Source organism: Panthera uncia, chromosome B1 (assembly GCF_023721935.1).
Source record: "Panthera uncia isolate 11264 chromosome B1, Puncia_PCG_1.0, whole genome shotgun sequence".
Lineage (NCBI taxonomy): Eukaryota > Metazoa > Chordata > Mammalia > Carnivora > Felidae > Panthera > Panthera uncia.
Genome location: NC_064811.1, coordinates 6,495,878 through 6,520,496, shown reverse-complemented (window position 1 = coordinate 6,520,496; position 24,619 = coordinate 6,495,878). Strand labels below are relative to the sequence as shown.

Genomic DNA, 24,619 nt, shown 5'->3' with positions numbered 1-24,619 from the left:
TCCAACACTATCCACATCCAGGCTTCTCCTCCCAGAGGATCCCCTTCTCCACACTGAGCAAATGAGGAGGGACCAGTCACATTCATCCAACCTGGTTTGAGCACCTGCTGTATGCCAGGCCTTGAATAAGTCCCAGCCTCTGGCATGAAGTGTCATAAGCCTTACACCACCAGCATAAGCACCTGCCTTAATCTGGTAGGACCACAGTGATGACAGGAGCGGCCATGACAGCCATTTGCCAGCCTCAGGACAAGTACGTGTGCTTTGTCCCCTCACTGCATGGTTTCTGCCCCTTTGTGACTGGAGTCCCAGCTCCATGGGCAGATTCCAGGCCTTCCCCTAGAGATTGGAAGGAGGGGGCTCTGGGTAAAGAAAGACTGCAAGAGTTAGTTTCAAACCAATCCTCTCTGTGATTCCCAAGTATAATGAAATTGGTGCTGATTTACAACATAGGCATTTGCTCACTCTGGTGATGGGCCAACGGATGGGTGAGAGGAAGCCAGAGGATGCTTCTAGGCTCATCAGGAATTCTGGATATAGAATTCCTAGAGACCTAGGAAGAAAGGTCGGGAGTGAGGGGAGGGAGGAAGGAAGGAAGAGAGGAAAGGAGCGAAGAGAAGGAGAGGGGAGGAGAGAGTGGGAGGACTTTGTTTCAGAGGTCTGAAAGGTCTCGTTCTAAGTTCCCAGGGAGCATAACCGAGCATCCAGAGCAGGGCTTTGGAGCTCTACTCCCAGCTGCCCCATTCACCAGTGGTGACACTAGTGGCTTCCTCTGGTGGCCCCATTGCACCATCCTTCTCCCCACTCTGATTTCAGCCCAGCTGTGGGGCAGCCCCGTGTGAGCGCAGACGCAGGCTGAGCTCTCTGCACCTCCAGCACAGCAGGTGTCTGACTGCACGCTCAGATGGCCTGGACCCAGCTCGGCCCCTCCACAGTATAATGCGCACGCGTGCGAGTTAATGCCCCCTGGAGGCAGGAGTGGGCAGACGAATGCCCAGCCTCACCCGTGGGACAGTTCGGAGAGAACAATGTTCCGTGCTCTACTCAGAAGTCCAGCACAACGGACCCCGTCGTTCACAGTGGCCTCCTCGATGACTCACCTTGGGTGGCTCCCCCTTCCCCACTTCACTCTCCCCACCCCCTCACACCTGCTTTCTGCAACCACCACGTGTATCACCGTCTTACACCCAATCCTTGTCTCAGGCTCCGCTCTCAGGGACCCTAGTGCTGACCACCGGCAAGTTGCATCTCTCTCCTCACCTGCAGAGTAGGGACCCTGCGGTGTCTCCTTCAGGGGACGGTTATATGAAAGTTAAATAAGAAAAGGCCTATGAAGCTTGTGGAACGGTGGCTGGCCCAGAGTGACCCTCAGCAAGGGTTAGTCAGGATCGCTGCAACATTGGACTTCATGGTGATGAGACCTCAGAAAGAGCTTGGAAAACAACGTGGATCCAAATGAAAGACAGCAGCAAGGCTGGCTGAACCTAACGCATTTGGAAATTGGAATTGTCTTGCAGTCCCGTCTGGTAGGAATGAAGCGTCTGGGAAGGGGCACCTGCAGCGGGGAGATTCCCGCCTTCCAGAGGCACTCAGCTGTTTCTGCAAAACCATGAGACAGGGTTGCCTTTTTATACTTTAACAACCATAATTCAGCCACTGAAACTCTTCATTTGGAATATTTCAATGTGTATTTATTTTTGAGAGAGACAGAGACAGAATGTGAGTGGGTTAGGGGCAGAGAGAGAGGGGGACACAGAATCTGAAGCAGGCTCCGGGCTCTGAGCTGTCAGCACACAGCCTGACGCGGGACTCGAACTCATGGACCGTGAAATCATGACCTGAGCTGAAGTCGGACGCTCAACCGACTGAGCCACCCAGGTGCCCCTTCATTTGGAATATTTCAAAACAGAAACACTTTTTACAGCAGTTTGCAGAGGGTTTGTTTGGGAGTTTGAACCGGCAACACGTGTGCATCCCTTGGGGTCCCAAGCAGCACAGTGGTGGCCCCTTTTCCACAGGGCGACCTCCTTTGAAAAGCTGCTACTTTCTCGCTCTCCTTAGAACGTCACCTTTACCTTGAAGAGGTCGGTGACTCATGTCTTAGTAGGTGGAACCTCGGCTAGACAGCCCACTGTCGCGAGGTCCTGAGGCTGACAGCGGGCTCACACCTGGGACAGGGGTGGCTGCTGAGCTCCTGTCTTTGCGCACGCACCTCCGTTTTACCCTAATCCGGGCCTTCTTTGGAGGATCCTGTGTAAGCCGCCTGTACATTTATCAGGGTTAACTCAGTTAAAACCAGACAGTACCGTTCCCAGGTCCTCTGACCCGTGCGTTGGACAAGTAGGCGGAAATGTATCACTCTGTGCTGGAAGCAGAGGTGAGGGGCACCCTGCCGGCCCCCTCGTGGTGGAGCCCCCACCACCCTTACGTGGTCCCTGGGAAGGCTCCGGGATCAGTCCCTAATGCAGTGCTGTGACAGTACAACCAGGACCTCCCTAGTCTTCTGCTACGTTCCCCGCTTTGGATCCTACTGCTGTTGGTATTGAACTCAAACTTCAATCCCAGATGCTGCTGAAAACTGATGTTTCGGTGAAACCTCCCAGTTTCAGAAGCCCTGAGGTGTGCTCCTCTCAGAAGAGGGGGTGTGCGCTGTGCCAGGCACATGGCTGCAGAGGGTCGTGGCCCCCTGCTCCACCTGCAGCCCCTGTGCCTGCCTTGTCCCAGGGCCCCTCGGGGCCACAAGAGGGACGTCTCCAGGCTGCCGCGTGCTTCACTCTAGCAGGTGATAAACGCTAGCAGGGTCGATCAGGGGCAGGGGCGACCGTAACACAGCGCCACAGACTGGGGGCTTCAAACAACAGGTGTTCCCTCCAGTTCTGGAAACCAGAAGTCCAAAGTCAACCTGTCCTCAAGACCCGCTTGCTTTCCCAGCTTCCAGTGCTTGCCTGCCGGCCTTGGCACCCTGTGGCTGTGGCTGCCTCTGTCCAGGCCCTGCCTCCGTCCTCACGTGGCTGTCTTCCCCGCGTGTCCGTCTCCGTGTCTCTTCTCTCCTTCTTATCGAGGGCCCACCCTACTCCAGGGCGACCTCATCTTAACTGAAATACTGATCACATCGGCAAAGACCCTGTTTCCAGATAAGGTCACGTTCATCATTACCAGGTTAGGGCTTCAACGTATGTTTATGGGGACACCGTTCAACACCCAGTAGAACCCCGTCAGGCTAGAAAGGAAGAAAAGGAGAATAAAGTGGGGGTGTGGCAGGTGCCTCCTGGGATAGTTAACAGACCCCTGGTGCTCCCGGCCCACTGGGAGCAGCAGTGGCACTTCTGAGGACTTGGCGTGTGCTGACGTTTCATCCCGCAGACAGCCTCGCCGCAACCGTGTCCATTTTACAGATGATGAAACTGAGGCACAGAAACAGGAAGTAACTCACCTGGCCTCAGATGAGGTGACAAGGGGAGAAGTGAGGATTTGAGCCCCCTGCAGTGTGGCCGCAGAGTGGGGGCCCTTAACCACCCCATGACATCATGACACAGCTGGTCACAGGGGCCGGCAAACGATGCTCGTGCTATGGCAGGCACAGTGCAGGGTCAGGCACTCGCTCTGACCCCCCGGATCCCGAGGAAACAGAGGTGCGAGAGGCGGGCCCAGGTGCCAGGCTAGGGGCAGCAGAGGCTGGACGGAACCCAGTTTAGTCTGTGCTCCCCGCCCACCTCTGCCTTTCCTCTCTGCCGCACACCTCTTCCCATTTTTTCCCTGGGGGGGGGGGGGGGGGGGACGGGGGGAGTGGGTACTGGAGGGCCTGACTGGGGCTGCAGTCAGCTTCCAGCTCTTTCTCTGAGCTGGCCAGGCGCGGGCACAACCTCAGACACCACCTCCCTGATCTGGAGACTTGAGGGATGCGAGTCAGACCCGTCGAGAACACCTGCTCTTCTTCCCGTCTTTGTTTCGCGTTGCCCGTGTGAAGCTGGGCGGGCAGAACGTTGGGGCTCGGCCCTCGGCGATCGTGAATGAAAGAAGCTGGACTGCACCGTGTCCCGCTCATCACCCATTTCCCCAGTTGGCACACCAGCCCAATTCCGAATCCCCGAGGCCATCCGGGCTCCGGCCGGGAGCAGGCTCCCAGGCCTGTCCAGTGGAGGTCATGGCCCGTGTCGTCCACACAGTACAGCTAACATGTGGCATGTGAGCCAGCACCCTGCTCTGCCAGACTCCTCCCTGACCCAGCACCCACACCCTTCCCCACCGGACAGGGAAGACGACCTCAGGATCCGTACCTGTCGAGCTCCGGGCAGCCGTGACCACTCAGGCAGAATTAGATGCCAGGATGGTCCTGTCCTCTGTTCTGGTGCGCCCGGACAGACGCAACCCGGGAAGGAATTGCCGAGAGGCCGGACTGACCTTTAGGGAGGAAGTCCATGGGCCCCACCCCAACAGGCCCCCCCCCCCCCCCACAACCGCCATAGGACACCCAGTGAGCACTTTCCGGGGCTGGGCGCCTCTCCAGGTGCATGCCCCCCACCTGGTCTGCAAGCCACAGTCTGCCAGCCAGGCATCATTAGGGCACAGAGAGGCTGAGCAGCTCAGCCGTGGTCGCCCAGCCAGGACATGGCATAACACGGGCTCCAGGCCTAGCAGCCGGGCTCTAGAGCTGTGAGCCTAAACACCAGGCTTGTGGCTGCTCAGCTGGAGTTTGTGACCCCTGTCCCTTCCAACCCCTCCCTCCCAGACCTCAGACAGCACTGGGCAGACACACCCCCAATTTTCCCTTATTAGGTTTTGCATAATGCTGGCTTATCCCCCGCAAAGGGGACAGTATGTGTTTTGCATCTGCAGTGAGCCAGGCTCTGGGCTGGTGCTCTGCAGCGTCACCCCAAGGAGCTGTCCTAATGACCGGAGACCTGGGTGACCTCAGCTCCACCTTGCAGAGAGATCACATGCTTTTCCCATGCCGCACCGGAAGTGAGTTGGGGGGTGGGGGGTGCAGCTGTCTAATTAAAACAGTTTTCTGTGGCTGTTCTAACAAATTACCACAAGCCTAGTGGCTTAAAACGATACAGGAATAGATGAAAGAAACTTGGTACTCACTTAGTGGTTTAGTTTGAGCTGCCAGATCGAGACTTCTTGGCAATTCCTTTAAAAAAGTACCAATTTATTATCTTACACTTCTCGAGGTCAGAACTCCAAGATAGGTCTCACTGGGCTAAGACCAAGGGGCTGCAGGGCTGCATTCCTTCTAGAGGCTCCAGGGGAGAAGCGTTTCTTGCCCTTTCCGGCTTCCAGAGGCGCCCCCATTCCTTGGCTGGTGGCCCCTCCTCCACCTTTGAAGTGTATCCCCTCCACGCTCTGTTCCCAGCACATCCTCTCTGACTCTGACCTCCTGTCTCCCTCGCACAGGGATGACGCTGGGCCCACCCAGACAATCCAGGATAACCTCCCTATCACAGGATCATTATCTGGATCGTATCTGTGGCCCTAGAAGCTAACATATACACAGGTTCTGGGGATTAGAATATGGACTCGTTTGGGAGGACATTATTCTGCCTACCGCGGGTTCTTTCTGCTTTTCAAGGTGTCCCTTAAAAGACAAAGATAGCAAGCAAACTGGGATATTTGCCTCCACCCTCTGATCAGTGTCCTCCATGGGATTCTCCCTCCAGCCATGCGGACAGCCTAGATTCACTCCCACTGTGACACATGTCACCTAAAGGCAGAGGAAAATTTCCTGGTGTACTTCCTTAGGTGCTCCAGCAAATGGATTTAGGAACTATGGAGCAAAACAAAGTTAAACGGGTGTCTTTGTGCAGGACTTATCAGAACGTTTGTTATTCTGAGATGAAGTTTGAACCAAGAGATAGAGCATACAGTGACACTGAACTTCTTTGACCGAGGAATCTTATTCCGTGGAGCTTCTCTGGGAGTTGGCATTCCACAAAATGCATGTTGGGAAATGTGAGTGACTTTGAAGGGGACGCAGCCTCTTCAGCGTCCATAGCTTTTGTTCCTTTCTCCGACTCCTATACTTGGCACACTGCCTGGAGCCCATACATGCTGAGAATTGGCTCTGGGCGGGGCCGCAGTTTCTGTCAACCAGCCCTGAGACTGTCCCTGTAAAAAACCGATGCTTCCTCCCCAAGCAAGGGTTGTGCGTTCCTTCGGACCGAGGGGAGTCTGCCATCGGCCCGGGGCTCCTGAAACACGAGTGTCCACCAGTCGGCAGGGCCTGGCAGAGCTAAACCACTTTCCCCCACACGTCCCAGACGGTGGTGGGGCCGGCCTCAGGTGGGCCTCGAGGCCGAGGCAGTGAAGGATTCAAGGCCGTGTCTCCACGTGACCGCAGGAGCGTGGCCTCCGGAGAAAAGAGGGCATTAGACTTTACCGCAGGAAGCCGCAGATCGGAAGCAGTCCGCCCCCTTCCCACCCACAGGATTCTGTGCCCAGCCGGGTGCCACGGGTGGGCCGGGTCACGGCGAGGTCCTCCCGGTATCGGCGGAGCCCTGCGGGGGCCTGAAGCCCGGGAGGGTCTCCCACCGCGGATGGAGCCTGTGCCAGGCGCCCATGAGGCGGCAAGCACATGCCCGGTGCCCTGGCAGCCTGTGTGCGTTGCCCCGCGGGGTGGCTGAGGGCTGCGGGAGCCCGTCGCCTGTCAGCCGCACTGCGCTCGGATGCTGGTTCCCTCACTGACTGCCTTCTGTCACGCTCACTGCCGTTTCCCTCTGTTCCTGTCCGCCGCGCCACAGCCCCACTTCTGTGCCCCTAGCGTGCCCTCCCCTGTCACCCCCAAGTCTCAGTGTTTGCTCTTCATTCAAAACACGTCACTGGAAAACACACTTGGTGCCCGGCTCTGCAGAGAAGAAATAAAATAACAGCGGTAACCGTTGTTCATCGGACACCATTTACGTGCCAGGCACTTCACATACGTTGTTTTCTATTCTCAAAAACACCCCAGAGGTAGGTTTTATGGTTTCCGTTCCATGGAAGGACAGCTCAGAGAGAAGCAGCCGCTGCCTAGGGTCACACAGGTCACGCAGGAGGGGCAGGCGACTCTGACCCCGCGGCCCACACACTTCCCAGGGTACCCTCCTGCTTGGGGGCATCACGGGGTGGGCATGGCAGCTGCGTGGACACGTTGTCACGGCCAGGAGTGAGGAGAAGGTGCTTAGTTAGCCGTGACCAGGGCTGGGAGGGCTTCCGGAAGACATGGCTGCTGAGCGGGTCCCGGAAAAGAATGTTCCAGACAGGCCACAAAGTGGCAGAAGGAGCATGTGTGAGGCACAGAGGCGTGTCGTGGGGGTGGGTGGAGGTCCTTCTCAGTCAGGACAGATGGGAGGGGACAGTCTTGAGGTGGAGGGGCTTGTGGGCAGGGCCTCCACCGGGCAGAGTGAGTTCGGGCCCTGCTGGCTGGGGCAGGACAGCCAAGGCTCGAGTGCAGGAAAAGGTCGTCTTGGGGGATGGAGACCAGCACGAGGAGCCCACAGAGAGGTGCTGAGACTGAACTGAGACAGGACCTGGGGCCTGAGAGGGGCACACGACTCGAGAGCAGGAAGGTGGCATCAGTGGGGCTCGGTGACAAGATGAGACCTGTAGGCAGGTCCTCCATCCTGTGCTCTCACCTGGCCCGCCCCTCCCTCACTTCCCACCAGGGGAAATCAGGGAAAGCTTCCCGGAGGAGAGGGTATCTGAGCTGAGGCTCAAAGAACAAGGCTAGTCAAATGCAGAAAGGCCAAAAGAACATTCTGGAGAGAGAAAAGAAGTAAAAGTACCAGTGTTTCTCCTGAGTGCCGGGATGTGTGAGGCAACTTGCTGTCTTTTGGCTCCCTGCTCAAGGGCCCTCTCTCTTCTGACAGCACGAATGCGCCCCTCCCTGGTGCCCCTCAGGACTCCAGCTCGGCTTTCCTGTTACTACTGTTTGCTGTTTTCAAAAGGACATTTGTGAGCCCCCTGCCAGAGGATACATATGGGGTGGGAAGGACCCCAGAACTGAATCCCACGGGGCCATAATTATTAGGAGTGATCACCAACAGAAAGGAGTGTAGTGGGGCAGGTGGGGAGGGGGGAGGTTATCTGGAAAGTAGGGAAGCGCACAGGGGCCAGGTCCTGCCGGGGAGAAGGGCGACGGGCTGGCGGGGGTAGGACAGGGCCTGCTCTGGTGTGACGTCCTCCTGGGAGGAACCGGAAGCCTGTTTGAAACGGTGGTTCTGAACTGGCGACATTTGGCGGTGTCTGGAGACATTTTCTTAAATTATTTTGTTCATTGAGATATAATGGACACTGGCATTATATGTTGGCGTTACATATGGCGTTATATTAGTCTCATGTGTCCAACATGGCGATTCAATATTTGTATATAACATGAAGCGGTCCCCACAAAATAGGCCCAGCTGACATGTGCCCCCACACACTTACAACTTTTTCCTGTGATGAGAACTTTTAAGGTCTGTTCTTTCAACAGCTTTGGAATATACGCTACAGTATTAACTGTAGTCATGTGGTCACAATGTGTGCACACCCCCAGGGCCTGTTTCTTTTGTAAGTGGAAGTTTGTACTTTCACCTGCCTTCACCCGTGTGCTCGCCCCCCCACCCCCACCTCTGGAAACCACCAGTATCTGTGAGTTTGGTTTGGGGAGGGGTTTTTGTTTTGTGTTGTTTTTAGATTCCGCATGTGAGATCATGCAGTGTTTGTCTTTCTCTGTCTGATTTGTCTCACTTAGTGTGATGCCCTCAAGGTACATCCATGTTGTTGGGAATGGCAGGATTTCCCTCTTTTTGTAGCTGAATAATATTCCATTGTGTGTGTGTGTGTGTGTGTGTGTGTGTGCAAGTATACATGTGCATGTATGTAAGTATACATGTGCGTGTGTGTGTGTGAGTATACGTGTGTGCATGTGTCTGGGTATGTAAGTATGTGTGTGTGCATGTGCGCGCGTGTGTGTGTAAGTATACGTGTGCAGGTGCATGTGTGTAAGTGTACATGTGTGAATACACGTGCAAGTATACATGTGCATGTTTGTAAGTATACATGTGAGCGTATGTGTGTGTAAGTATACGTGTGCAGTATACATGTGTGCATTCTGAGTAAGTATACATGTGTGCATTCTGAGTGTGTAAGTATACGTGTGTGCATGTGTCTGCGTGTGTGTAAGTGCACGTGTGTGTGTTATCTCCGTACGCCTCCGCCCATCAGCAGACACTCAGGTGTGTCTCCACGTGTCGGCTCTCGCGAACGACGCTTGGAGGCAGCTCTGATGGTCCCTGGTGCCGAGCTCCTCCGGCATCTGGTGGGTAGAGGCCAGGGATGCCGCTAAATGCCCCACAATGCACAGGACCGTGCCTGCCACAGAGTTATCCGCCCGAGAGGCCAGGAGTGCGGGAGTGGGAAGGGCGGGCTCGGGGCTCAGACCTACAAACGCAAACCGTGCCCCTCCCCCAGCAGGCACCAGGCGCTAGGCCTCAAGGTGTGTGCAGCAAGCGGAAAGAGGAGGTGCTAGGGACGGCGCTGAGATGGGAAGGCACAGGGGACCGGGAGGACCCGGAGTGGCCAGGCACGCTCTCCTGTCCCCTCGGCCATCTGGGAGGGAGGGAGGGAAGGAGCAGCCAGGCAAGGAAAGGCTGGGAGTGCGTTCCTGGCAGAGGGAGCAGCATGGCCAGGTGCAGACAGCCGAGAAGCACAAGGGGTGGAGGAAAGATGAGCCACTGATCCGCTCGGGAGTGACGCAGCAGGGTGGGAGCTGAGGGAGGGGACTGGTGCCGCGGCGTGGAGGACAGGTTTACGGGAGGAGCTCTACGGGACATGACGCAGCCAGGCCAGGAAAGCCGCTAGTGGGCTGTGGTCACAGGTCAGGAGAAGGTAATAAGAACCAAAGCAGACAGCAGGGTGGGAGCTGAGAACAGAGCCAAACTGATTGTTTTTGCTTTGGAGCGGTTCATGGCTGCAGTCAGCTTCTCCAGGAAGCAGGTGCTGAGGAGGAGCCAAGAGTGCGGAAGTTTCATTGGAGAGTAACACTGAGAAAGGGAGAGGGAGGAGGCAGGATAGAGCAGGAGAGCCTCAGACCGGGACACCCCCCGGCCGGGTCTCTGCACACCCAGTGGGGAGCTCTGGAGCAACACTCGTGCGTTGTGGCATCCCCACCGGGTGAACACGGCTGTGCCCTTGCGTCCCCACCGTGCCCACTCATGGGCCGGGAGTCACCGTGGGAACAGCATCACCTGGGCTTCAAGGTTGAGTGCATATCCACAAAGCCAAGGGCGGGGGCAGGGTGGTGTCAGTCAACCACGCGCTCACAGCTACAGTGGGGAGTCCTTTCCTGAAGGCGACGTGAGTGGTGCATCTCCGTGTCCGCCATGATACTCTCCCTCACCGGATACTCGTCCTCACCCAGTCACAGGAAACTTCGAGGAAGGGGTGTGGAACAAGTAGAAAGACACTGTCTTTCTGAGCACATATACAACAGGAAATTAAATTGATGCTTTAAAAGAAGAAGGAAAGCGCGGCTTTTAAGAAGGAAGACTTTTGTTCCAGGAAACTCTGTTAAGAGCTGAGCATTGAATTTCGCCGAGAGCTTCCTGGCAGCCAAGGGGAAAGGGGGGTGGTGGAGGGGAATAGGCTATAGATTTCTCTTTTATTTTACATGGAAAGCATGTATTTCAGGGAGGAGAGAGAAATATTTTCCTGCCCTCAGACTTCAGGATTACTTTATCATATGAGTGTTGCATTTTGAACTTTGAGGAAGTATTAGCAGTACTGTAGTTAAGTGAATGACATGGAAATGTTATTCATTCAGCTACTTCTCCCGTTTATCCTTAATAAAAACTAGCAAAAGTATTAAATCATAGCTTATTAAAGAAACATTCTGAAGCAGTTTTCAGTGTACTGTTGGAAATAACACCCCAGAGTCTCATGGGCTTGCTTTTTGTAGAATCTGGAGGAAGTTTTAACAGCCTTTTTGTTTTGTTTTGTGTGTGTGTGTGTGTGTGTGTGTGTGTGTGTGTGTGTGTGTGTTGGGGATTTTGTTTTGCTACTTAAGAAGAGCAATTTCATATGCCCTGTGCTGTAGTGCAGTGTTTTTAAGGATGATGCCCACTGTGTCTGGAATGGACTGTCCACGGGAGCCGCCACCACGGCCACCTTTCTCTGGAGGAGGATAAATGTCAGAGCACTGAACATTTAAACCCGTGTTCTGAAAGCATCTGCTATTATCTGATTATTATGCTGTCAGGGGTCTAATCCATAAGCCCACCTTTATACATATATATGTGGAGGTTTGCACCATTAAAGGCTTAGTCAGAAATGGCAGGTTCGCTGAGGCTGGAAATTTGCAGTGTTCAGCCTGGAAAAGGCCCAAGTCACATGGGTGAGTTTGAGTACTAGGAAGATTAGCCCTTTGAGAGTATTTCCACGCAAGGTTCCTGTGTCTCAGAGGGTCATATGGAAAGGGCCCTGGAGGTCATTTAGTTCAGTTCTCCTTCCGATGACAGAATCTCCTCCCAGAATCCTGGCCAAGAAGCAGGCAGTCTGACCATCTGAGTGCCTCCAATGAGGAGAGCACACAGGTCCAGGCAAACGGGAGGTGCTCAGTAAATACTTTTCAAAGGAATACGTCCTGTGTGTGAAGCTCTGAGCCCGGGGTTTAGTGTATATACGTCATCCGGTTACTATAGCAGCCGTGTGAGGCAGGAATGCTTACAAACCACGGACAGATGCACTGTGGTAGCAGGGGATTTGAACCCAGTGCCCCCAGGAGACCAGTGTTTCCTCCTGGCTCTTCTCCTAGCCAACTAGGTGACCTTGGGCAAGTCATTGCACATCTCTGGGCCTCTGTTTTCCTATTTTTTTTTAAGTTTTTAAAAATTTTATTTAAAATTTATTTTTGAGAGAGGGGCAGAGCACGAGCAGGGGAAGGGCAGAGAGAGAGGGAGACACAGAATCAGAAGCAGGCTCCAGGCTCCGAGCTGTCAGCACAGAGCCCGACATGGGTCTCGAACTCACGAGCCACTAGATCATGACCTGAGTCGAAGTCAGGTGCTGACCTGACTGAGCCACCCAGGCGTCCCTGCTCTGTTTTTAAACAAAGGCTCGGGACTCCTCGCTTTCAAAGGCCCCTGCCAGCTCTGTCCCTGACAAGGCGTGTGTCTGGGTGGTGGGACCGTCCACTGCAAACATCCTAATCCCTCCTGAAAGTCTGTGATGGTCCCTGTGTGCAGCCTTCCGAACCTTCCTGGGCAAAGAGGATGTCTCCCGAGAGGTGGAGGAGGTCCTGGCAGAGAGCCGCTTGCAGAGGAACATCCACCTGGTGTCCGTGCTGGAGCTGCTACGGAGTCCCTTCGTCCGCTGGCAGGTCATCACTGTGGTCGTCACCATGGCCAGCTACCAGCTCTGCGGTCTCAACGCGGTGAGCGTCCCTGCACAAAGGGCGGTACCAGGGGGAGGTAACCGGGGGGGGGGGGGTGTCAGGGCTCGGGCCTTGGTGCCTGGATCCGGTCCTGGCTCTGCCACCTGCACTGGCTCTGCGCCATCAGGCAGTCACGTGATCTGATTGATCCTCAGTTTTGTCATCTGTAAAATGGGATGATGTAATACCGAAAGGAAGAATCCACGCAAAGTGTTCAAAGCAGCAACAACACAGTCACCCCTTAATAAACACCATTGTTTAATTTAGTGATCCCTAAAACTCGTGTTTCTTAATAGAGTAGGAGTTAGGAAGCTGTAAGTGAGAGATGATTTAAATAAAAGTACTCTTGGCTGGGCTGGCTTCAACATGGGACTTTGGTGTGGGAGGATCTCGGGCTTGAAAGGAAAACTTTCCCGGGGCCTGAGTTAACGTGGGCAGGGAGATCGGGCGGAGGCGGGCGGAATCTTCTGTGAAGTTCCCCAAACCCACGGACAGACGCAGCTGGCCCCTTCCCTCCTGGTGGCTCCTGAGGGTAGAATCCAAGAATCCCAGGACCAGGGAGCAGACTCGGGATCGTTATCATTGCTGCTTCTGGAAAATAATGGGTTGCGTTGTGCAGTGGTGAGTTCCCCATTTATGAAGGTGTGCAAGCCAGCTGGCAGGGCAGTGTAGAGGTACTCACATAGCTCAGGAGAAGTGTGGCTGGGTCCAGAAGGAGGAAAAAGGGGACCTTCTAAAGAGCCCCAGATAAAATAGCTCCATAAGCCCGGCATCCCCTAAAAGTCTGCATGGCAGTGTCTGGGGTATGTAGGGGGAGGTGACATGAGATGAGAGGGAGGCGTCCCTGTCCAGAGAGGGCAAGGTGACGACAGCATGGAAAGTTAAAACGCCTCATTTGAACCACTCTTGATGCTATTTTTGGAAACATTGGGATGAGCTGAAATCGACTTGCAACTTACTTATTTTTACCTTTTTCCTTGGTCTGTTGAAAGCCAGCAGAAGGAGGAGGTGCCCGGGGCAAACAGCATGGCCTTGGACACCGCCTGCTGTTTCCTGCACTTCACAGCTCCAGGCTCAGAGCCACCCTCCCTGTTCTGAGAAGGTAGAGAGGGAGCGTCTCCGTTTCCTCAAGCTAACATTTGGAGTCGTAAAAGCCACATATGGAATCTGTATTCAATGAGGCATTTGGATCGAGAGCCATGACATTTCTAAACAGAATTGTCTCCTCTCCCGGGACATAAATTTCTGATTCGCGTTCCCTATAAAATTTCCTGTATAAATCCCACTAGGGTGTGTCTGTAAACCCCGCTGCATAGGCCTAGGATGGGGAAAAACCGTGTCCTCTGCTCTGGGGACCAGCGGTAGTGAGGTCTCAGCTCGGGGCATCCCGCCCTCCTCATACTGATTGCCTTTCGTGTCTTTTGTTATTGTCGTGAGCACATTTGACATGAGATCTACCTTCTTAGCAAACGTCTAAGTGTGCACTGGAGTCTTGTTAACTGTGGGACGGGCTTTGCACAGCACATCTCCAGAGCTCGTTCATCTTGCTTGACGGGAGCTCCGTACCGTCGACTGTCAGCTCCCCGTTTCCTCCTCCCCCAGCCCCTGGCGACCACCACTCGCCCGCTCTCTGCTCCTATGAGTTTGCCTGTTTTAGATCCATCGTGTAAGTGGAAGCATGTGGTACCTGTCCTTCTGTGACCAGCCCGCTTCCCTCGACGTAACGTCTACCAGGGTCACCCAGGTTGTTACAAGTTGCAGGATTTCCTTCTTTTCTTATTTTTATTTTTTATTTTTTTGAGGCTGGCTAATATCCGTCTGTGCGTACACGCACCACATTTCCTCCATCAGTTCATCCATCGACAAACACTTAGGATGTTTCCACGCCTCGGCTGCACTGGATGTGGAGTGCAGGCATCTCTCCGAGATCCTGATTTCAATCCAGACCAAAACCCGGAACTGGGATACTGACTCATGTGGCAGTTCGGTTTCTAATTCTTTGAGGACCCCCCATACTGTTTTCCGTGGTGGCTGCACAAGTTTCCATTCCCACTGACAGTGTGATGTAGCCAGTCTTGTTAATTTTTGCTTTTGGTGTCGTATCCAAAAAAGACCAATGCTATGAAGTTTTTCCACTACGTTTTCTTCTAGGACCTTCATAGTTCTTATGTTTAAATCCTTAATCCATTTTGAGTAAACATAAGGGTCCAATTTCATTCTTTTGTACGTGGATATCCAATTTTTCCAACACCATTTGCCGAACTATCCTTTTCCCATTGAATGTTCTTGGCACCCTTGTCCAAGGTCAGTTGGGCATCAATGAGTTTACCTCTGGGCTCTCTGTTCTGTCCCATTAGTTCGCGTGCCTGCCTTTATGCCAGTATCACACTGTTTTAACTACCGTCACTTTGTAATATCTTTTGAAAAGAGGAAATGGGATGCCTCCAATTTTGTTCTTTTTCAAGATTCTTTTGGCTGTTCATTGTCTTTTATGGTTCCATATGAATTTTAGGATTTTTTTTTTCTATTTCTGGAAAATATGCCATTGGGATTTTGATGGGGATGGCATTGAAGGCATTGAATCTGTAGATCATTTTGGGTGGGGTGGCCATTTGGACAATATTAAATCTTCCAATCCATGAATGGAATATTTTTCCACTTATTTGTGTATTTAATTTCTTTCATAATGTTTTATAGTTTACAGTGTAAAAGTCTTTCATTTCCTTACTTAACTTTATTCCTAAGTATTTTTTGATGTTATTATAAATAGAATTTTTTTTCATTTTTTTTTTTAACATTTATTTATTTTTGAGAGACAGAGAGAGACTAAGCACCAGCAGTGGAGAGGCAGAGAGAGAGGGAGACACAGAATCCAAAGCAGGCTCCAGGCTCTGAGCTGTCAGCACAGAGCCTGACTCGGGGCTCGAACTCACAAACCGTGAGATCATGATCTGAGCTGAAGTCAGACGCTTAACCGACTGAGTCACCCAGGAGCCCCTAGAATTATTTTAATTTCCCTTTTGGATAATTCATTGTTAGTATATAAAAACATGACTGATTTTTGTATGTTCTGTATCCTGCAACTTTACTGAATTTGATTATTAGTTTTAACAATTTGTGCGTGCGTGTGTGTGTGTGTGTGTGTGTGTGTATGCTATCTTTGGGGTTTTCTACATATAAGATCATGTCATTTGCAAACAGTGATGCTTTTACTTCTTCCTTTCTGAATTGGGTGCCTTTTCTTTTTCTTGTCTAACTGCCTGGGCGAGGACCTCCAGTACTATGTTGAATAGAAGCGGCGTGAGCGGGCATCTTTGTCTCGTTCCTGATCTTAGAGGGAAGGCTCTCAGTTTGATGAGTGTGGTGATATCATAATATGATGTCAGTGGAGTAGGACGTTAGCTCTGGGCTTCTCCAGTATGGCCTTTATTATGTTGAGATAATCTTCATCTATTTCTTGCTGTTTTAGGATTATTTCTAATCTGTAAGTCAGAAGTAACACTTGTAGCTTGGCATGCTGAATTTGACATAGAGCAACATGCTCTGGCCCAGTATCCAGAGGCCTGGCTTTCTGTCTCACTGTGGCCACAAACCTGCAGTGGGAAACCTAGGCCAGTCACTTCCCCTCACCCAGCCTCTGTCTGCTCAGCTGTAATAATAATAAAGCACACCTTCACTTAGCACTTAGCATGAGCCAGAAGTTGTCCCCATGGCAGTCCTGTGAGTTACACAGCACTGTTAGGCACAGAGACACTGGGAGACTTTCCCTAAGTCACATAGCTACAAATGGTAGAAAGGGGATTTGAGTCCCAGCCATTTGGCCACAAGGTTTGGCTGCTTAAGCCGTGAGCAGGGAAGGTCCCTAAGGCCCCCTCAGAGCATCCCCATATGGGACACTGATCTGTGTCCCCGGGTCATCCTTAGGCAGCCAGCGAGACAAGTCTTACCTCTTCTGTTTTACGTACAAAAGGACAAACACTGGTTAGCAGCAATCTTGGTGTCAGAGCCCAGCTGTCCTGGGCCCCGGTCCAGGCTCTGCCCCTGCACCTCTTGCCCCCAAATCCAAATATTGCATGAGGCCAAGAAAGAATGCTAACACAGATGAAAATCTTGAAATGCCCTTCAAAACTTGCTTTATTCCCTTCATTTTGCCAGAAATTATTTGGGGGATGTGGTCTGTGGTTTAAGATGTCACAAATACTGCTAGGTATGTCCTATTTATCACTTTATTCCAGCCCCAAATGTCCTGCAGGAAGTGGTGCCATCCCCATTTTGTAGAGGAGGAAACTAAGGTTTACAGAGGGCCAAGGACATGCTCAGGGTCACAATAGGAGGGGTGCCCATGCTGTCAAACTCACACGTCCTGGTTCCAGGTCTTCTGCCCTGGAGCCCCTGCCCAGGCTTGGCCAGCCCATCTCCTAAGAGCCAGGCACCTGCACTAAACCAGCAGCTCTCAGCCTCAGCACCGTGCACACTGGGGGCTGGAAAATTCCTTGTCCTGGTGCGGGTGGTGGGGGAGCTGTCCCGGGTACTACAGAATGTTCTGTGGCATCCCTGGCTTCTGCCCATTAGATGACAACCTACCCCACCAGTTGTGACAACCAAAAATGTCTTCAGATGTTGCCAAATGTCCCCTGGGGTAAAATTGCCCCCAGTGGAGAATTACTGGGTTAAACCAACGTTACAAATTGCTCAGTACATTTTTGCTAACAGAATCAATGAATAGATTCCACAAAGCTTAGAAATCAGGCAAAAGTTGGATTTAACATTTAATTGTTTCTAAATTCCTTTTCAGCATCGCATTCTTTTTTCCTCCTTCTCACAATGGCTTTCAAATTCCCTTCTCTAAAATTAGACTTAAATCCTTCATTTTATGCAGCTGCCTTCTTCCTGAACAGTTTGTTGCATGAAAACCAGACTTGTGTGTGAATGTTCAGTCTCTCACCAGCAAGGAGCCTCCTGGTTACAGACTCCCTCCCCTTCCCTGGGGTGGTCACAGCAGCTCCTACACCCACAGCTGTCCCTCCCCTCCCCGTGACTGTCCTCGTGAGGGAAGGCCACCTCTCCTGGTCCCTGTGTCTCCAGCACCCAGAACTGCCCATGGCACGTGGGAGGCACCTGAACACTGGGAGAGAGGGGGAAGAGGTGAGAAGAACAGGGGCAGGGAGGGGGCTGCTTCCACCAAATGCTTGGGTTGAGAATTGGACCGACGCCATTGTCACACCTGCTGCAGGAAAACCAGTTTTCTTGAGACTTCCTGAATGTTCTGGAATACCCAGGATTATAGTATCCTTATCGACACCTGGGGTTGCCCTTCCTTCCTCTGGACTCCTTCCCTCTTGAACAGAGGAAGCCAATCATACTGACTCGTCTGGGCCTCGGTTTCCTATTATGAAAACGGGGGATATTAATGCTCAGTCTGCAGAGCTTCTGTGGGGGGTGATAGGAAGTTATGTACGTGGAACATGTCACAGATGGTAACCGCTGAGCTTACGTTCCATCTCCCCTCCCCTTGCCCTTATCAGCAAGACTGTTTCTAACACCGTGTTCTTCCCTCTCTCGATGCCACTCTTTTGCAAACTTGGCTGCTCCCACTATGCGGTCTTGGCTGGGAAACAAGGCGCTGGAGCTTGTTAGAAATGGACGCAAAACAAGAGTGGAGAGGCTCAGGGCGCAGGCTGCAAATAAGCCTGGTGATGCCCATTCTGGACCCTCGGAGGCGTTTCACGGCCTCCCGGGTTGGTCCACTCGGCGGGTGCCCAAGCGTCACAGCGTTCCCGGGCAGCTGTGTGTCCCTCGGGTCTGTCACCTGTACAACTGCTGTGTAACGCCTCCCTTTGCTGCTACACCAGATTTGTGAGGGCAAGGACACGTGTGTGCTGTTCCCCTGTGTGGTGCACCTGCCGTGGCTGACAGAGCACCAGACGTCCCCTCCATAAAGAACCGAGTGGCAGGGAGGCAAGGCTGGGAGGGTGGAGGGAGGGAGGAAGAAGGCCTTAGACATGATGCCTTCCCCCGGGGGAGCCCGGAGCCCTCTGATGGTCTATCTCCTTTGTCGACCCATCGTCAGGAACGTCAGGAACGCTGCAGGCCAAATCCTGTCTTGCACCAAACTTCTAATCACAGGTTGAGAAGCATTGTAAATAGCTTTTGTTTTTGAAGTTTCTTCCCAAATAATGTCCTAATTCAAATTAGAAGGATTGAATGTTCTGTTACCTCCGTAACTGAGACCCTTCACTGAAGGGATTTGCGATGTCCCCAGATGGGGAGAGTGCTGCACGGAGGCCCTTTGCGTGGCTGCCCCAGCGTTCTGGTCAAGAGGACATGTCCTGGAGTCCGTGGTGTTCAACCCCCAGCTCTGAACTTGCAGGCTAAGGGGAAAGTTGCCACGACTGCTCCGTGCCTCAGTTTTCCCAGCTGTAAAGTGCCCCCCCCACCCCCATATGATGGCACGAAGATGGACGAAAGGATGTCTATAAAGTTCTCAGCACAGAGCTGCCCTGCCCTGAGACCCCGGGCGCCTGGGTTCCAGCCCACATCCCCACCTCCCAGCCCTGGAACCCAGGTTAGAAGCTTAACCCCTCTGCCCTTGGTCACTGAGATGTGACTGGGGACATGACTCAAAGGCGGTATCAGCTGGTTGAGGGCTGGGTCAGGGTGGGGTTATGTTTTTACCTGTAAAGGAAGGAGCAAGATAGGAAATCCAACACTCTTAGAAAAGCTTTTAAAAGCTAGCATGTTCTGGCCACCCTTAAAATTTGAGTCCTTATTTCGTATCTTTCTGGATTTCCAAATAGAAAGAGTGAGGGGATCGGGAGGAAGCCCCTCCTTGCTGAGTGCTGGAGGCGCCCCATCAGGTCATCCAGCGATGCTCATCAGGGTGTGAAGTGGCCCAGGAGAGGTGGGGGAGTCACTCGCTCATTCCTGCACATCCATGGTCAGGTCCAAGGGGCCCTGATGGCAACGAGGGGTGACACTTGAGCTCTGGATGCACCAGCTCTGCGAAGACTGGGGTCTGGGCCTAGAATTGTCTGGAGAGCAGGGGGTCTGCTTCTCTTTGCTGCAGAGCATGTTGTTATCCTTTCCCAGGACGCACCTGTTCCCTTCCAGCCCCCGATGGAACCCCCACCCCATTCCACCTCAGGAGGGCAAGCAGAGGCAGCAGAGAGCAGGAAAGGGTTGGAAGGACCTGAGCCCACATCCCAGCTCTGCCACTTTTGGCCGTGTAGCCCTCACTGGGCCGAGCCTCACTTTCCTCATCTGTTAAATGGGGGCAAGACACCTACCCCACTGGGTTGTGTGAGGATGGAATTAGGACACGTAGATGATAGATTTGGGGGTATAATATATGAGGCTTTTTTCCCCTCTGAAATTCAGAGCAGGTTAGAGAGATTGGCACAGGAATCGGATAGATGGGGATCACAAGTCTCCTCTACTCCAGGTGGAGCAGGATTAGAGGTTGTGACCCCAGAAGTTGCCATGAATTCTGCATTCCCAGATTTAAGGCACCTCCCCAGTCAACAGGAAGAGGAAGCAACCCCAGCCCCAACTCCACGGGTCCCTCCCTGCATGGACAGAGCAGAGGGGACACAAGCTTCCCGCGGGTGCACAGAGAGCCCAGCAGGGGCGCATGTGAGCACATGAGTGTTTCCTTCCAAGGGCCCTTCATTCCTTATGTGATTCCTTGTCCCTTGGGCTGAGAGACAGTCGTGTTCCTTAATGGGAGTAGGAAATGAAGGGAAAGGAGGTCCCTGCCCTACAGTAGGCCCAGCACTGGTGCCATCCCTGGGATCTAGTGTTCAATAAACGACGAGATCTCCTTTGTCTTCTATCCTTCAACGTAGATCCCGTGCGTCACCATTGGTGGAGACAACCTGTGTGTTGACAGCTCTCTTTCTCTCTCTGACCTCTGCTCCCACCTTTGCGCCTTCTCTCTCTGAACTCCGTCCTATAAGGACCCTCATGACTCCATTTCCAGCTCACCTAGATAATCCAGGATAACTTCCCCTTGTCAGGACCCCTAAACTTAACCACATCTTCAGAGCTCCTGTGCCAGGTAGTGTAACATATTCACAGGCTCCTGGGATTGGGACACAGACATGTTTGGGGGAGCTACTGTTTGGTGACCACCCCCTGCAAGCACGTGTTGAGCCCATACTCTGCCAGAATCGCCTTGTTCCGGGCAAAGGCAAATCAGGTGGTTTCTTGTTCCTGAAGGGTTAGCCAGAGAGATGGGTTAAAACGCCTCTCTCAGGAAGAGGCCAGCTGCAGGCAGCTGGGCATATATGGGATTCCGGGGGAAATGCTGGCTAGAGGAGGCATTTCCAGTTAGCCAGCTGCGCTAACAGCCCAGCAAAGCCCGTGCAGCAGGAAGGACTGTGGGGCAGGAAGGGAACAGGCCTGGGTCTGCACTCTGGTGTGATGGGCTGTGTGTGGTCTCTCTGACCACACTGTCACCTGCACAAGCTGTTGAGAGAGTTGAATGCGATTATGGTGCTATGCTTTGTCTCTAACACGCAGTGTCGGGAGTTAAGGAGGAGGGCTTTGGGGCATCCGAGGCGGCCGTCAGGAGGCCAGCGCCCCCCTCTCCAGGCTGCGAAGCAGACCCTGAAGTACTTCCTCCCCAAGCCATGCGCACGACTGTGACATGTTTCTTCACCAAAGAACAGTGGTGTCTCAGGAGAGACCTGGAAATCTTCTGGAATGATACCCACCGTTTGTTGTACACCAGCTCTAGAAAAGACGCTTTACTTCATCACTTTCCAGCTTGTTTACCACCACCCTGAAAGCCAGATCTTTTTTCCCTTCTTTAGAGACGCGTAGTCCCTTGCCTACAGACCCACAGTTCACCAGGGGCCGCGCTGGGGTCAGATCCGGTATGCGGGCCTCCAGCTTGCTGTCCTTCCAGTCCTTCTCTGGGGGAGGAGACAGTCCTGCCACCTGAGAACCTGACTATGTCAAGGATGAGGTCAACACAAAGCACCCTCCGCGGGAGGGTTTGCTGTGGGACACGCTCCACCTTTCCTGGTACTTCTGGGTCGTCCGACGTCCTCAAACTGCCTGATCAGATAAACCTCAGTGCAGGAAGATAAACCTCAGAGGCCGTTACCTTCCTGCTCTGGAAGGTGATTCAGGGGGAGAGCAATGGGTTTGGGAGCCAGCACTAAGATGGGCAGTTCGTGCACAGACCTCACCCCCCATCCCACCCCCGCACCCCTCCAGGGACGGGGCCAGCCCAGCAGGAACACCCCACAGGCCCTGGACTGGGGGAGGTGGTCCTCAGGGCTGATTTCTGCCTATCAATGAATAGGTACATTTACATATGAAATGACTCCCCACCTTGAGCTCCTAATTTTATGCAAATGATTCCCTTTGCTAACGTTTAACCCCCTCTGAGGAAGCCTGAGGCTACAAGGGGAATTGGAAACGGGGAAGGGGGTTGCAGGGGGTGTGAGAAGCCAGGAAGGAGACCCCGGGGCAAGCAGGGCACCGCTTCCGCGGGAGAACACAAATCCAGCGGGGTCCGAGGCTGGCAGCTCTGGGGTCCAGGCTGAGGCTGAGAATACCGTGATGTCCTCATGGTCGCCGGGGGATGGAAGGGGCCGTGGAGCCTTGGCTGTCGAAAATCAGTGACTTTGGGTAAAGGCGTTTCTGCTCCTCTGATCCAGCCCTGCAGATCTGCTGGGGGTCACAGTGAACCTTCAAAAGGGAGTGGAGATTATACAAACAAATCCAGCAAGGACTGAGCCTTTCTGGAATAATTTTGGCTTCTGTCACAGCCCCAAGAGCTATAGGAACTAATGAATTTATCAGGAGCCACGTGTGTACTCTGTGAATGTGAAAGCAAAAGTAGAATCTAAAATTCTAATTTCTCAGCTCAGTCAAGTGCGAGCAGGCACAGGGGAGAGGGTCCTTGTCTTACGGGAGCATTGAAATGCATTTCGCCCAGAGATGCATCAAATCCCACAAACCCACAGAAACGCATGCGGTCCTTTTTACTGGGCTCTGAGCGTTGCCCGTAACTTTATGAAGAATTACTCCTGTCGCTAAAACATAATCCATCTGCATATATGTGTGCAGGTCCTAAATTCTGTCTTCTCCCCCGAGGCACGAAATTTTTTTTGGTAAACAAATGCTGGTAACAAGACAAATCTGTAGAAACAAGAGCTCTTTCCAAACACAAAAGTAAGAGGCTGCGCTCAGGCCTGACAAGTTATAGCCAACGAGCTCTAATGTTTCTTAATAATGATCAGTGTGTAAATGCTTCTGAGGCCCTTCACACAGTGGGTTTCCCTGTCAGATGTCATGGAAAGGACAGCACGGGTTTCTGTCCTCTAGCAAACCCTTGCTCTTTGAGGAACGGTTGGGATTAGGAGAACACAAATGACCCGTGTCCAGCCCCTGGACCCAAAACTTTAATAATGAGCAGTGACAATTCTTACCCAATTCCTGATACCCTCTCCTCTTTGAGGAGGAGAAGGAAGCCCAGCAGGACAGAGGTCATTGCTTGAGGTCACACAGCCACCTCAGCATGGAGCCAGGTCTCCAACCTCCAGACAGTGATTGTCGGAGGTCCCGTGAGTGTCGTTAGGGTTAGGTTTGGTCTCCAGTGGCAGAAACCTCCACACATGAGGGAAGTTGGGAGGGGTGGCCCAGCCGTCCCAGGACCACACATCCTGCTTTGCCCAGGGCGTCCAGATTTGTGTCTGTTGTCCTAGACTAATTATTAACAGTCTCAAAAGTGCCCAGATTTGGCTAGTAAATTACAGCATCACTCTAAGTCAGTGACAACAGGCTTCTTCTAACCTCGCACTCTAGCATCTGAACAGGTGGCTTGCATTTCAAAGCAGGGGCTCCACGTGTAGTTTTGTAAGTTGTGTGTTACACAACCCTTAGGAGCGCCATTCACATTGTCCCCATTATAGATTTACTGTGACGGTTTTCTAGCAGTTGACATTAAAGCATCTTGTGGATCAGGGACCTTTTCTGTTTCTCACGGAGTTGCCATGGGGGCTAATAGCAGTGCTATCCTGTCACCTAGTGATCCAAGAAGGCTGCTGAAGCTCCAGCCATCACATTCACCATCTTGACAGCAGAAGGGAGGAAGGGCAAAAAATGGGATCACACGTCCTTGATGGAAAGCTCATTTTAAGGAGACTTCCAAGAAGCCTCGCCAACATTTCTGTTCCTGTCTCATTGCCACCATCGGCTGAGCACATGTTGCCCCCAGTGTGGTAGTTCTGTTAGTGATGAAGAAAGGGGAGAGGAGGGAGCAGGAAGAAAACACGTAGTTGGCCACATCATACAGCTCCACTCTGGATGCAGCTGTGAATCTCAGAGACCACCTTGGACCTGAACTTAATTTTGGAAATAGATGCCTTTCACTGACTCTCCTCCCTTGTTTTTCTTCCCTTTGTTATAGATTTGGTTCTACACCAATAGCATCTTTGGGAAAGCTGGGGTCCCTCCGGAAAAGATCCCATACATCACCTTGAGCACCGGTGGCATTGAGACTTTGGCCGCCATCTTCTCTGTAAGTGAACTGACCAGTTATTCCTGAGAACGTCATAGGGGGTGCATAGCGCTGTGGGGACCCCCAGACCATAAATGTGCTGGCCTTTAAAGGAGCATGTCCTTTGTCTCTCCAAAGTTACCTGAATTTTAGGAGTTTATCACGCAGCTCATGATGTTTTACCTGTCTAGAGAATATTCTCATCTATATTTTGCTCCCCTGTTATCTTTCTTTTAATAAATAGCTCCCTTCTTTGAACTCTCACCTGGTCACAGATGATACAGTGTGATCAACACCCAGTGGAAAGGGCCATTTCTCCCTGAGGGTCCAAGCGAGAGTCCCTGTGAGCCTCAGGTCCATTGCCATGACTTTAAAAGTGTTTCTAAACCATTAGCTGTCACCTTTGTACCCCAAACATGTAGGACTTTGGAGAGAAAAGAAAGGAGAAAAGACATTCCCGTTGATCAGTGTAACAGAGAGTGACTTTATTATAAGCAAAGGGGACGCTGGGGTGGCTCAGTCAGTTCGGCATCTGACTCTTGATTCGTCTCAAGTTGTGACCTCGTGGTTTGTGGGATGGAGCCCCCGCTTTGGGTTCTGTGCTGACAGCATGGAGCCTGTGTGTAATTCTCTCTCCCTCTCTCTCTGCCCCGTCCCCACTTGTGGTCTCTCTCCCTCTCCCTCTCCCTCTCCCTCTCCCTCTCCCTCTCCCTCTC

At 52.6% G+C, this 24,619-nt stretch overlaps 1 protein-coding gene across 3 annotated transcripts in view; it reads left to right on the top strand.

The window, feature by feature from the left end:
• Positions 1-24,619, top strand: part of SLC2A9 (solute carrier family 2 member 9) — a 255,542-nt gene that overhangs the window by 159,399 nt on the left and 71,524 nt on the right. For all 3 annotated transcript variants that reach the window (XM_049630307.1, XM_049630310.1, XM_049630309.1), the window contains 2 exons: positions 12,204-12,391; positions 23,814-23,924. In XM_049630307.1, the coding sequence (XP_049486264.1) occupies positions 12,204-12,391; positions 23,814-23,924 (299 nt within the window). The remainder of the gene's footprint in view (positions 1-12,203; positions 12,392-23,813; positions 23,925-24,619) is intronic.